The sequence below is a fragment of the Staurois parvus genome, unplaced genomic scaffold (genome assembly GCF_062004578.1).
Source record: "Staurois parvus isolate SC_StPar_1 unplaced genomic scaffold, SC_StPar_1.0 ptg000198l, whole genome shotgun sequence".
Lineage (NCBI taxonomy): Eukaryota > Metazoa > Chordata > Amphibia > Anura > Ranidae > Staurois > Staurois parvus.
In genome coordinates this window covers 7198506-7213758 of record NW_028317994.1, presented here as the reverse complement: position 1 = coordinate 7213758, position 15253 = coordinate 7198506, and the positions used below count along the sequence as shown (strand labels likewise).

General features: G+C 42.1%; 1 protein-coding gene and 2 long non-coding RNA genes across 5 annotated transcripts in view; 2 read left to right on the top strand and 1 right to left on the bottom strand.

Annotated features, from left to right (window-relative positions):
• ZDHHC21 (zDHHC palmitoyltransferase 21) overlaps positions 1-13195 on the bottom strand; it is a 76454-nt gene extending 63259 nt beyond the window's left edge. Inside the window, exons 1-2 of the mRNA XM_089678086.1 lie at positions 13041-13195; positions 5306-5508 (exon numbers count right to left, since the gene is read on the bottom strand). Coding sequence (XP_089534212.1) covers positions 5306-5459 — 154 coding nt within the window. The 5' untranslated portion in view covers positions 5460-5508; positions 13041-13195. The remainder of the gene's footprint in view (positions 1-5305; positions 5509-13040) is intronic.
• LOC149461570 (uncharacterized) overlaps positions 1-15253 on the top strand; it is a 522205-nt gene that overhangs the window by 364622 nt on the left and 142330 nt on the right. The window lies entirely within an intron of this gene.
• The window catches only part of LOC149461571 (uncharacterized), a 139783-nt gene that overhangs the window by 82941 nt on the left and 41589 nt on the right, over positions 1-15253 (top strand). The gene's annotated exons all lie outside the window — the stretch shown is intronic.

The window sequence follows — 15253 nt, the reverse complement described above, 5'->3', positions numbered from 1 at the left end:
TTGCTTCAGCACAAACTACAGGAAGGAAAGGATACATCACATGGAATATCTCTAGGGCAGTGGCAGAATGACTAGGGTAGTAATGTTTTCAGGATTTTGCACAGTTGATTTAAATCAATGTAAATGGCTTGGTATTTATGACAGCTATTTTGACTAAAGGAAATATCCTAAACATGACCTATTGGGTTTACTTAAGGACTAAGGTTGGAAAGCACTGGTTTAGAAACTTCTGTGCCATGAACCATGGCAAGTGAGCCTTTCAAGTGCGATGACAGACCTTGCAAGAGGTCAATTTCCTAGATTAAGAAGTCTAAGAGTAGGAGTCAGAGTCTGATCTCTTAGGACTTGGGTTTCAACAGCCAAGATGTCAAAAGCCAAATGACTAAAATAAGATGTTAGAACGGTTGGAGTGTCTCTCTGCCCCTAGTAGTGACAGATGTCTTGGAACATGTAAGGATAAAAAGACCATTCCCTTGCAACCAGGCACTGAGAAAGTCTTCCTGCCAATCTGTCTAATGGGGGAATGTGGACCATGGACAAGGCTGGAATGTGCCTTTCAGCCAAAGCCTGGTCTGCTTCTTGAAGGCCATGGCAGCTCCTGCTGCTGTCCCGATGATTGATGTATGCCATGGTTATGGCATAGTCTGACTGAACAGTCGTCATTCTCCATGCTGGAGCTGTTGTGTGTCTGCAGCACAGCAATGTGCTCAAGATTGTGCCTGAAGCCAGGCACCTGCTGCAAACCCCCTTGTGCCCAAGACAGGGTCCTGTTGTCCATTACAAGGCAGAATAAGTAACTAATGGGGAAAGCGCACCTGCAGGAAAGCTCCAGGCAATTATGGTGACTACATATGAAATAACAGTTCACTGGTGTAATTTATTTTTTTGAAAGTTAAATGAAAAAGGTTAAAAAAGCATGGTGTCATTAACTCTTCAGACACTATTGCAAAGCAAGCTGCTCAAAGGATAATTGTAGAACAGTGTAAATTTGCTGTCCCCTCAAAATAACTCTCACAGCCATTAGTGTCTAAACCGCTGGCAACAAAAGTGAGTACACCCCTAAGTGAAAATGTCCAAATTGGTCCCAAAGTGTCAATATTTTGCGCCACCATTATTTTCCAGCACTGCCTTAACCCTCTTGGGCATGGAGTTCACCAGAGCTTCACAGGTTGCCACTGGAATCCTCTTCCACTCCTCCATGACGACATCACGGAGCTAGTGGATGTTAGAGACCTTGCGCTCCTCCACCTTCCGTTTGAGGATGCCCCACAGATGTTCAATAGGGTTTAGGTCTGGAGACATGCTTGGCCAGTCCATCACCTTTACCCTCAGCTTCTTTAGTAAGGCAGTGGTCATCTTGGAGGTGTGTTTGGGGTCGTTATGTTGGAATACTGCCCTGCAGCCCAGTCTCCGAAGGGAGGGGATCATACTCTGCTTCAGTATGTCACAGTATATGTTGGCATTCATGGTTCCCTCAATGAACTGTAGCTGCCCAGTATTGGCAGCACTCATGCAGCCCCAGACCATGACACTCCCACCCACTATATATATATATATATATATATATATATATATATATATATATATATATATATATATATATATATATATATATATACACACACACATATATACATACATACACACATATATACATATATATCCTGTTCCAAATTATGCAAATTCTATTTTAGGCTACGTTCACACTAGCCTTGTGTGCAGGCGGTAGAGAGGCGTTTGGGAAGCGTTTTTACCGCTTCCCAAACGCCTCTGCCAATTCTGCACATTACAGCACATGGTGCTGTTCTAACAGGAGCGTTTGCGTCGCGTCGCGTTGCGTCGCGGCAAAACGGACGCCTCTGGTCGAGTCAGGAGGCTTTGAAGCCTCCTATTCTCATCTATGGTGCCGCTCCGCAAACGCCCGGCCGGCGTTTGCGACACGGTTGCGGGGTGTTTGCGGAGCGGTAACACCACTCAAATGCATTATAGGCGTTTGTGGGGCGTTATTAACGCTCGGCAAACGCCTAGCAACCGCCGCTAAACCGCGCATGCGGCGTTTGCCAAGCGTTAAAAACGCTCCGCAAACACCGGACCAACGCTTGCCAAACGCTATAGGGGCGTTTGGCAAGCGCTGGCAAAACAGCCTAGTGTGAACGAGCCCTAATGCAGGCCATAGATGGGTCGAAAATCGGCCGATTTGTCGGCCGAAAATAAAATCGGCCGATTTTCGGATCGTTAGTGGGCGATTTGGTCGGCCGTTTTTCGGTATTTTGGCCGTTTTTGTTTTTCGGTAAAGTTGGAAAAAAATCGGCCGATTTTGCCGATCGGCCGATTTTCGCGGCAATTAGTGGGCAAATCGGCCGATTTTTTACCGATAAAAAATCTGCGCATGAGCAGTGACCTGCAAGAGGAAGACAAAAAGAAGAAAAAGAAGAAGAGGAAGAGGATGAAGAAGAGGATGAAGAAGAAGAAGAGGAAGAAGAGGATGAAGAAGAGGATGAGGATGAAGAAGAAGAAGAAGAGGATGAGGATGAAGAAGAAGAAGAGGATGAGGATGAAGAAGAAGAAGATGAGGATGAAGAAGAAGAGGAAGAAGAGGATGAAGAAGAGGATGAGGAAGAAGAAGAGGATGAGGATGATGAAGAAGAAGAGGATGAGGAAGAGGAAGAGGATGAGGATGAAGAAGAGGAAGAAGAAGAAGATGAGGATGAGGATGAAGAAGAAGAAGAAGAAGAAGAGGATGAAGAAGATGAAGAAGAAGAGGATGAGGATGAGGATGAAGAAGAAGAAGAAGAAGAGGATGAGGATGAAGAAGAAGAAGAGGATGAGGATGATGAAGAAGAAGAGGATGAGGATGAAGAAGAAGAAGAAGTAGGATGAAAATAAGAAGAATTCCAGTCCAGCAAAAAGTATCTCTGCAGAGAGCTCCGCTATTTCTGACAGTTCTCTGACAGTTCTTTGACATTTACAGCGGTTGAAACATTGTATCTATTTGTTTCCGAATAAAAACATCTGTATCCGAAATGGAAACAAATAGATACAATGTTTCAACCGCTGTAAATGTGAAGGAACTGTCAGAAATAGCGGAGCTCTCTGCAGGGACACTTTTTGCCAGCTGTAGAAGGGATGAAAATCGGCCGATTTTTTTTACCATTGATGGTAACGTCGGCCGCTTGAACGACCGAATTTTTGTTTTTTAAAAGAAAAATCTGCCGTTTTTTCTCCCCATCTATGGCCTGCATAAGTGTCACAAAGATTAAACATTTTGTTTTTCAGTTTAACTCATGGATGGCATTGTGTGTCAGGGCTCTTTTGATCACTGAAAACAATCTCGGACACCTGTGATAATTAGATTGGCAGGTGAGCCCAATTTAAGGAAAAAACTACTAAAGGAGGGTGTTCCACATTATTAAGCAGAGCACCATTTTCAAGCAATATGTGGAAAAAAAAAATGGTCTCTCTGCTGCCGAAAAGAGTGAAATAGTTCAATGCCTTTAACGAGATATGAAAACATTAGAGATTTCATGAAAACTTAAGCATGATCATCGCACGATTAAGAGATTTGTGGCTGATTCAGAGCACAGACGGGTCCGTGCAGATAAAGGCACATTGAGGAAGATTTCTGCCAGATCCATGCATCGGATCAAGAGAGCAGCTGCTAAAATACCATTACATAGCAGAGAACAGATATTTGAAGCTGCTGGTGCCTCTGGAGTCCCACGGACATCAAGGTGTAGAGTCCTCCAGAGTCTTGCAACTGTGCATAAACCTTCTATTCGGCCACCACTAACCAATGCTCACAAGCAGAAATGGCTGCATTGGACAGAAAAATACATGAAGACTAATTTTCAAACAGTCCTGTTCACTGATGAGTGCCGTGCAACCCTGGATGGTCCAGATGGATGGAGTAGTGGATGGTTGGTGGACGGCCACCCTGTTCCAACAAGGCTGCGATGTCAGCAAGGCGGCGGAGTCATGTTCTGGGCCGGAATCAAGGGAACAGAGCTGGTCGGCCCCTTTAGGGTCCCTGAAGGTGTAAAGATGACCTCTGCAAAGTATGTGGAGTTTATGACTGACCACTTTCTTCCCTGGTATAGAAGGAAGAACTAAGCTTTCCGTAATAAAATCATCTTCATGACAGTGAACCATGTCATGCTGCAAAGAATACCTCTGCATCAATGGCTGCTATGGGGATAAAAGGAGAGAAAGTCATGGTGTGGCCTCCATCCTCCCTGACCTCAATCCTATTGAGAACCTTTGGAGCATCCTCAAGCAAAAGATCTATGAGGGTGGGAGGCAGTTTACATCCAAACAGCAGCTCTGGGAGGCTATACTGACATCTTGAAAACAAATCCAAGCAGAAACTGTCCAAAAACTCACAAGTTCAATGGATGGAAGACTTGTGAAGCTGCTATCAAATAAGGGGTCCTATGTTAAACTGTAATGCGACCTGTTAAAACGTTGTTAAAAGTTTGATTGAAATAGCTTTTGATTTCAGTAAATACGCTGCAAACACAACAAATGACAATTTTCAGTTCTTTACAACATATAAAGTGTTTTGAAACTTACTGTGCGTAATAATTTGGAACAGTGCATTGTAAGTTTTTTTATGTTAAAAAAAAATTCTGTTATCATTAGGAGGTTTGTTCAATAAAATTTGAATTGTACTCTTAATAGTTGATAACATGAGAATTATGCTGACTGTTATTTACATCAATTATTTAGGTAAATGAGAAAAATATAATTTGCATAATAATTTGGAACAGGATATATATACACACACACACACACACACACACACACACACACACGAAAGTAGAAAAAAAAAATTAGAGCCTCCCCACCCCCACATACCCAGACATATTGGTTCGGATTTCAGCCACATGCATTCTGAATTTTCGGTATCAGTTTTGGCACCAGAATTTTCAGTTTGGTGCACCACTAGTCTGTAGTAATTACGGTGTTGCAGTTGACAGCTTGTGACTGATCATGCACAATGCCACGGTTTTTGGTTGCAAAGTTCTGCACACAACCCAACAATGTGATATCTTCCTCCCCCTCCTCCCCGTTATTTTAGTGTATGGCTGGCTTGCTAGCAGGAAACAAAAAACTACAGACTTTTCCACTTAAATCTTACAAAAAAAACACAAATCCTTTCCATCTAAAATTATTGTGTAATGTATTGAGGGTCTGTAAACGTGTAGATTAAAAGGATTCTTATCTCTGTTACCACAGTGGGTTTCATTTAGTTTTCTGTCTTGAATACACAGAATGAGTAAATATGATGAGGGCGCACGTTACATACCCCATATGGCAGCAGCTGGGATGTGTCCTTCTTCAAAGCGGGGGAAGAGGATGAGCTGTGGAATAAACAATGTGTTGTACAGCCAGATGAAGAAAATAACCCCAACACAGAACCATCCCTGTGGGTCAACAACAAAGTGTATAGGCAGCCCCATTCTTCATAGTCTCGACACGTCTAAGAGAAGAAACAGTCTTGGCACAAATCTGTAGAAATGATCACAAGCGTGTTAGCTATACAGTGCTTTCAACATTTAGCAAACTGCAAAAAAATTATCTTTTTCAAAACTCAAATTGCAAAGCTGAAACATGTAATAGGTTTTTTTTCTCCTTTCTAAATGTGAGCTCCAAAGTACATATTGACATTTAAAAGTCACTTTCACTGCTTATGTATTGCATTACAATCAATAGCATAAGGGTGTGTCCATTGTTGGATCACTTTACATAGGCTAATGCATCAAATGCACATAGAAATGTTGAGTCACAGGCAAGTGCAAAACACATAGAACAATGAAAATACATTAACAGAGTGGGGAAAATAACTGCGCGAGTACAATAAAACTTCTAGGTAGATGTTAGCAACAGCAGGTGGGTAAATAAGTAACTTCTGATTGCTGGAGGCTTTCCTTATCCTAGGACATCAAAAAGCAGCATCTTATTTAAGTAGTATTAAACCATCCACGTTTTACGTTTCCCCGACATTTCATATTATTGAAGTGTGTGTGTTGTACGATGTACTATAAAGTATATTAAATTCTCACCACAAGACAAAACATTTATAAAAGTTTTTCTGCCAATCTAGATGCATTCTGCATTTTTTACCTGATCACATGTGTAGCACCATGGCAGTTGTAGCTCAAATATAGGCTAAGATGGCAGATTACTTGGCTGAAAGGAATAGGAGGGCTTAATGCCGCTTTAAAACCTGTTTTCTTTCTTTTGCCCCATTGGTAAGACTTCCCTTCACTTCTTGTTCTGGAGATAGAACAGAAAGCTAGAGTAAATCTCACCCTCTCCTCCTGTGCAGCTGTATACATTTTTGTTTTCACATCACTTTCTAGTGAGGGTGACTCTCCCCTGTAGGGGAAAAAAGAAAAGCAGACAAATGGTTCTTCCAGCTCTTCCATAATCTATCCAAAACAAAGTTTATGGCTACAGATATACAAGTTGGTCACAGACATGCCAGTACCTAGATCTAACAAATTATGCACAGCCAGGACTCCAATTGAACACCTATAAGCACAGCAGATGTCTCTGGATGATCAATCTCAGCAGGTTGTCAGACAAGTTTAAAAAAAAAAAAAAAAAAAAACCTTTGTCCTTTTGATAGCCATTTCTAGTTAGATAAGCTAGCTAAGCTATGAAGATAGAGTATGGAAAGGTTAAAAACCCCTTCTTATGGCCAGTTCGATTAGGTCCACCTGTCAGGTTTTCCGGGCAGAGCTGATTGGAAGCCTTTGAGCAGGCAGACATGTGCCCGTTTACATCTGCTTACTTCTGAATCCATCCAGGCCCAGGGGGAAAAAAAAAAAAAAAATGAAAGGGTCTGTTTCATTTTCCAATTTTTCCCAATCTAAATGTTATGGATTGGAGGTAGTTCCTCACCTCCTCTGTGACAAATTAAGGCAGAACCAAGGAGGCCTGGGAGGTGTCAGTCACAAGGTGTTAAGCAATAAACAATTTTTTCCCTTCAGTAACAATTAACATCAGTATAAGGGCACGTTACTCCACCGAGCACCAATATAGGAGAACACTACAATTTTTCCTGTCTGTGTTTCTTTTCTGGCAATGATTATTATTTGTTGTACAACAAAGGTGGCGCTGTGCTAATCCTAAATAAAGTGAAGATAAACGGTGTCGCTGATCAACAGAACAGTATGAGATGAAAAAGTGAAGAAGGATATGTCCACAGATCTGTGGTCATAAATAAAATAACATAAAAGATCCAAATAAATGCATCCTAACTCCAAAATAGTCAACACACAAGGAAAACAGGTGCTGCACTACCCCCGTAAATATGGGGAACAGATCTAAAGCATATGAGTAGACATACAAGTGAATATAAAAACATAAAAAAGTGAGAACGTAGCAGCAATAATGTGATCATAAAAATAACATAACCATCCAATGATAAATGAAACAAGCAACAAGATACACCCCCAATGTGATGGGTGGTTGCGTGAATATACCGGGAGAAAAAAATATATCAAATAGAAAAAATGACAAATATAAATGCATGTGAAAATGACATGGACAAATGAATGAACAAATGTGACTAATAGTGCCGAGACGATATTGAAACCTAACACAGTGGTATAAAGTCCAAAAAAACTTTGTGCAAAATCTGATGAAATAACTCCGTGCAAGACTTGATAGGTGACAGGTATGGTGATCAACCTAATACATGTATCCACCACCGCCTAAAATGGCTCCTCACCTCCACGCTGCGACCCCTAGGGGCCAACACCCATTAAAAAGGCGCTCAGCCAAAAGGTTTAGATCACATTTGGGCTTTGGGTAGAAATCCATGAACCGTTCACAACAGTGGTGGTATCCCACTCCTAGCGATGTTGGACCGGATAGCCTCTCAAACGATCCCTTATGACAATCCAACAAGCTTCTTGCCACAGATCTGGAGTTATTTCGTCATCATACTGCATATTAAAAACATCCCGCTTGACATTGTGAAATGAGCTCCCGTGGAATCTGTGGGAGCTCATTTCACAATGTCGAGTAGCGTGTTTTTATTATGCAGTATGAGGAGGATGATGATGAAATAACTCCAGATCTGTGGCAAGAAGCATGTTGGATTGTCATAAGGGATCGTTTGAGAGGCTATCCGGTCCAACATCGCTAAGAAGGGGATACCACCACAAGTCTTGCACGGAGTTATTTCATCAGATTTTGCACAAAGTTTTTTTGGACTTTATACCACTGTGTTAGGTTTCAATATAGTTTCGGCACTATTAGTCACATTTGTTCATGCATTTGTCCATGTCATTTTCACATGCATTTATATTTGTAATTTTTTCTATTTGATATATTTTTTTCTCCCGGTATTTTCACACAACCATCCATCACATTGGGGGTGTATCTTGTTGCTTGTTTCATTTATCATTAAATGGTTATGTTATTTTTATGATCACGTTCTTGCTGCTACGTTCTCACTTTTATATGTTTTTATATTCACTTGTATATCTTCTCATATGCTTTAGATCTGTTCCCCATTTTTACTGGGGTAGTGCAGCACCTGTTTTCCTTGTGTGTTGACTACTTTGGAGTTAGGATGCATTTATTTGGATCTTTTATGTTATTTTATTTATGACCACAGATCTGTGAACATATCCTTCTTCGCCTTTTCATCTTATACTGTTCTGTTGATCAGCGACACCGTTTATCTTCACTTTTCATTAGGATTAGCACAGCGCCACCTTTGTTGTACAACAAATAATCATTGCCAGAAAAGAAACACAGACAGGAAAAATTGTAGTGTTCTCCTATATTGGTGCTCGGTGGAGTAATGTGCCCTTATACTGATGTTAATTGTTACTGAAGGGAAAAAAATTGTTCATTGTTTAACACCTTGTGACCGACACCTCCCAGGCCTTCAAGAGGTTTCTAATGCCGGGAGGCGGGGCATGGTTTAGGGTCATGTGACTGCTGTGATTGGTGGTCACAGCAAACACATGATCAGAAAGCTTCTGATCGTAACTGCTAGAACGGTTATAGTAGAACTTTATGGGAAAAATGGAAATGTGCAAACTGGCAGGATTTTTAATGTAGGAGAGACATGCTGCATTAAAGTCACTCACCTGTCTGTCCAGCCCTGTACAGTGAGCTGTGCACATGCAGCTCACTGTACAAATTTGGCAATGCAGAAGCTGACTTGTACTCCTATGCATGCTTAGAAATGATTTCTTCTCAGCTATGCCAATGCTTTCATGTCAGCAGCCAGCAGGAAGCTCCAAGATGCCGTATTGCTGGACTGAGGAGAAGTATAGTTCAGCTTTAAAGTTCACCTTTGGGAACATGATACATGTTACAACTGCTTTTAGGGTGGAAGATATAACATGTTTCGACTCCGGGAGCCACTGCCTGCTCAGCTACATCTAGTGACAGCTAGCAGGGGATCTTCTCCCTCCACCAGCTAACTATTTTTTTAAAAATGCGGCTGTGCAGGGTTCCGCCCATCCGGCTATGTTATTCAGTCATGGAAAACTACAAGTCTTGACAGCCTATGAAGCTGTCAGCTTGCAGTTCTCAATGATCTACCATGGCGCTGTTGAGCACTGTGATAGTTCATTGTCTTTTCCTGTCATCATGTATCTGCTTGCTCGCACAAGGTATGAGAAGACAGATACACTGACAAGTTTGTAGGAGTCCTGCATGGCACCAGCGATCTGCTGATTGCAGGTGCAATGCTTTCTAGGCGCCAGGTAAAAAAATAAATAAATGCACACTTTTTTACCTGCAAAAAGACATGTATTTATAATTTTTTTTTTTTTTTTTATTTTTAAAGGTGAACTTATCCTTTAAGTCAGGTTCATTAAGAGTAGGGTTGCACTATACCAGTAACAGTGTAAATACTAAGCATTTGCACGAGTACTCGTGCAAACACTCAGACACCTGAAACTGATACCTTTGTGTGAATGAATGGGTTCACACTGCACTGCAAAGAGTCGCATGTAATTTGAACTGAAATCGTGCTACTTCAGTTGATGTAGCGGTGCAATCCCTGTCCAAATAACACACGGTTTCCCTACAGGTGAGGTGCAATTTAAGCCATACATTATGTATCGGTGCATCCTTGAGCACAAGTATCAGTACCCGTACTCACCCATCACAAAAACCCTAATTTTTAAGAGCCTTTAAATGTAAAACGTGATTGAATGAAATTCCTTTGCAAATGCACTGTTTGTTTTCACCCTTTATCTTTGGTTGCATCTTACTAATCTCCTGAAGTATTTCCAGTCACATCCTGTGTCCATGCCCTTCAGTGATAATTGCATGACATTTCATATGGTGGATTTCCTGATGGTTACAACTGTAAACCACGCTTCCATAACATGTTGCAACGCCCACTTATCTCCATCAGAAGCCCTTCCGCCAAGTGACAACACAGGCACACAATTACGTCAATTAAGTCAGAGACAGAGCACTCTCACCCTATTACAGAAAATACCTCAAACAGGGACCTTTATGGCAGGATCATCAAATATTTTAGAATAATACAAATACTGAAAACGCTGTTTAAACATATATTAATATGTTAGGCTCCATGTACACTGGACATTTCTGAACGATGAAAACGTAGGTTAAAAAAGTCTGTTTAGCTGCATGTGCATGCTGCGTTTATAAACGTTTGCGTTTAGAAGTATTTTTTAAAGATAACCTCAGGAGACCTTCCAAAATGCCCAGAATGCACCGAAAAATGAACTATTTCAGACATTCTGAGAGAAAGAGAGAGAGAAGAAGCAGAGAGACCAGTATTTGTTGAGATTAGCCATTTGTTTTTTGTGGTGTTTGGTGTTCCAGCTCATTTCTGTGCAGAATTATTGCAGCAGTGTCTAACATATTTTCTTTCATGCGAAACCTTAAAGTGTGGTGTACCAGGTCTATTTGAGTACATGCATTTTTCATGATGAAAAACGGCTCTGGACAGCATCTGGAAATGAAAAAGTTAAATACATTTGCAAACGCTTATAAACGCGGTTAGCCGCGTTTACAAGCATTTGAAACGCTGATAAAATCTACTCCTGAACGCAATTTTTTTGCGTTAAAAAAAAAACGACTGTAAACTCAACTGCCTGTAAACCAGTGTTTCTCAACTCCAGTCCTCATGGACCCCCAACAGGTCATGTTTTCAGGATTTCCCTCAGATGAAACAGCTGTGGTAATTACTAAGGCAGTGAAACTGATCAAATCACCTGTGCAAAATAATGGAAATCCTAAAAACATGACCTGTTGGGGGTCCATGAGGACTGGAGTTGAGAAACACTGCTGTAAACGATGATGTGTGCATGGACACATAGGACACGGTTTGAGACGGTTGACCACCTCCTCAAAAAACTGCACTCTCTTGGCCTCAGAGACTCCGCTCTCTCCTGATTCTCCTCCTATCTATCGCAGCGCTCCTTCAGCGTTACCTATAATGCTGCCACCCCCCCTTCACTCCCTCTCTCTGTTGGGGTCCCTCAAGGTTTTGTCCTCAGACCCCTCCTCTTCTCCATCTACACCTCCTCCCTTGGCTTCAATTACCATCTCTATGCCGATGACACACAAATCTATCTCTCTACCCCTCACCTCACCCTCTCAGTCTCCAATCGCATCACCAGCCTACTAAGTGACATAGACTGGATGTCACTCCACTTCCTCAAACTCAACCTCTCCAAAACTGAGCTTCTAGTATTCCCCCCAGCCCGTGCGCCCCCCCCCCGACTTCTCCATCAAGATCAACAACACTACCATCAGTCCCACCCCTCACGCCAGGGTACTAGGTGTCATCCTAGACTCCAATCTGTCCTTTCAGTTTCAGCCCCAGGTCCAATCACTGCCAAACTCATGTAGACTTCACCTCTGCAACATCTCCAAGATACAACCGTTCCTAACCTCGGAAACCACTAAGCAACTCATTCACTCCCTTATTATATCAGGCCTTGACTACTGTAACTCCCTCCTCACTGGCCTACCTCACTACAGTCCATCATGAATGCTGCTGCCAGACTCATTCACCTTACTAACCGCTCTATATCTGCCACCCCTCTCTGCCAAACCTCCACTGGCTTCCAATTGCCCAGCGGATAAAATTCAAAACACTGACGTATAAAGCCGTTCATAACACTGTTCCTATTTACATCACCGACCTCGTCTCTAAATACCACCCAAACCGTACTCTCCGCTCTTCGCAAGACCTCCTACTCTCTAGCTCCCTTGTCTCCTCCTCCCATGCTCGTCTCCAGGATTTCTCAAGGGCTTTACTCATCCTCTGGAACTCCCTACCCCAATCTATCAGGCTATCACCTACTCTGCTCTCTTTTAGGCGCAATCTGAAAACCCATCTCTTCAGGGAAGCCTACCCTGACCCCAGTTAATACTGGAATCCTCTACTCTTCCTACCACTCCATCCCCCACAGCTAATTACCTCTTGTACCACTATCCCCTCCCTCCTAGATTGTAAGCTCCAAGGAGCAGGGCTCTCTAATCCCTCTTGTATTGAACTGTATTGTTACTGTACTGTCTCCCTCCATAATGTAAAGCGCTGAGCAAACTGCCGGCGCTATATAAGTCCTGTATAATAATAATAATAGGAAAACATTAGGGAGAGTTCAGGGGCTGCTGAAAAAACCCACCGAACAGCTCCTGAACACGAGTGTATCAGCTGTAGTGTACATGAGCCCTTAGGCATACATGAAATGTTGGTGATTGGGGTTACATTTCTTCTAAAATGGTTTATAGTGTATACTAGAGTGTTAGGAGTTCCCTACATGCCATGTTATGTGATTGTAGGAGAAGACAGGGAAGGGTTCCCATCAGCAGAAAGGTTTGCCCTCACACAGAACAAGCAGCTACAGCTCTAGAACACACAATGGCACACAAGCCATTCGCTGAAGCTGCAGGAAGTCCAGCACGTCAATGCTGCCATTAATGAGAGCTCTTCTCCCCACAGCAGCCTCACGATATGGCTCGTCTATTCACAAAGGATCGTGCTCCGGGAAGTGGGAACCTACACAGAAACTCACCGTATAAGCAGCGACCCAGGGTCACACAGTGCTCTCACATCTGACTACGGTGTGTGCAGTCACCGGCTTACTTCCCCCATTGTCATCCGCCCACGGCTTCCTGTTCCTGCTTTACACACGCCCCGCCCAACACCACACTATGTCAACACACATCACCAGGCGTCCTCTACTACACACAGGAGGGATACTTCCTCTTCCTGCCGGCCCAGCCAATAGGAGCTCCGTCTCTGCTTTTCCTCAGCTGACGTCATGAGCCAGCCTCCTTCAGGAGCATAGCGCATTCACTATAGCAACACACTGAGCTGTGCTGTACTGCTACTACAATTCTTATTCCTTGTTTTCTCATTATGGCACCTTTTCCACAGACTAAATACAAGCATGGCTTCACAGTGGCATGTCAATTCATAGGGCCTGATTACATCTGTGCCTTGCTAGAACGCGCTTGTTAACCACTTACCCTCCAGAGGATTGACCCCCCCCCCTTCCTAACCAGGCCATTTTTTGCATTACGGCGCAGCGTTATTTTAACTAACAATTGCGTAGTCATGCAACGCTGCACTCAAATTAAATTTACTTTTCTTCCCCACTAATTGAGCTTTCTTTCTGTGGTATTTGATTGCCTGTGCGGTTTTTAATTTTTTGCACTAAAAATAAAAAAAAAACAATTTTGAGAAAAAAATATTTTTTACTTTTTTCTATTAAACGTCCAGTAAAAAAATAAAAAAAATCAAATTTCATAAATTTGGGCCAAAAATGTATTCTGTTACATGTCTTTGCGAACAAAAAATCCCTCTGTGTAAACTAATTGGTTTACGTGAACGTTATAGCATTTACAAATGGCGGTGTATATATACTGGAATTTTTTTTATTTTTACTAGTAATGGCTGCGATCGTTGCGGGACTACAGTGGGCATTCTGACACTGGGTGTCGCTTACATCCCCAGTGACACCAATACAGTGATCAGTGCTAAAAAAAAAAAAGCACTGACACTGTACTTATGGCACTGGGCAGGAAGGAGTTAACATGAGGGGTAATCAAAGGGTTAACTGTGTGCTGGGAGTGTTTTACTAGGGGGCGGTGTGTTGGTGCTTCACTGTAATCACACTGCTCTGGATGGCTGTGCTGTGCACAGCCATCCAGAGCAGTGTGCCCAAGCCGACAGGGAAGAGGACTGTTAGTAAACAAAGCAGCCCTCCTCCCTGTCGGAGATCCTTGGTAATCACTGGCCGGGACCTGGTGATTGACCGCCACGAATGGCAGCACACGTAGGGTGTGCGCTCTCCCCCTACCCGGAAATGCAAAATCACGTATATATGTGTGATTTTGCGCACCCCTGCTCCCCTGTAGCAGTATTTCTGCTATAGGGCGACGGGGAAGCGGTTAAAGTAGCACTAAAGACAACATTTTATTTATTTGGATAGAGTATAGGAGGGTTATAACCCCTATAAAGTTTATTTTACCATCTGTTTCCCATTGGGGAGATTTTGCCTTCACTCCCGGTCCCATAGCCTAAACTGGAAGTGAAGAAATCCTGGGTGTCACCCAAATTTTGTGCTTAGTTATACTTTAAGGCATGTGTTATTGCAGCATGTAACAATTCACTTTAGGTATGTTGGTATGTTGCAATTCCATTCGTTTTAACCACTTCATGTCCGGACACTTTTACCCCCTTCCTGTCCAGGCCAATTTTCAGCTTTCAGTGCTACCACACTTTGAATGACAATTGCGCGGTCATGCAACACTGTACCCATATGAATTTTTCAGCATTTTATTGAGACAGATAAAGCTTTATTTTGGTGGTATTTATTTACCACTGGGATTTTTATTTTTTTTGCTATATAAATGAAAAAGTCCAAAAATTTTGAAAAATGTTTTTCTTATACAATTTTGCAAATAAATAATATTTCATCATAAATCTTGGCCAAAATTTATTCAGTTATCTTTTTAGTAAATATAAGTTAGGGACCTTAGAGTGCAAGCTCTATATATGTAAAGCCCTAAGCTCAATATATACAGTATCTCACAGAAGTGTGTACACCCCTCACATTTTTGTAACTATTTTATTATATCTTTTCATGTGACAACACTGAAGAAATGACACTTTGCTACAGTGTAAAGTAGTGAGTGTACAGCTTATATAATAGTGTAAATTTGCTGTCCCCTCAAAATAACTCAACACACAGCCGTTAATGTCTGAACCACAGGCAACAAA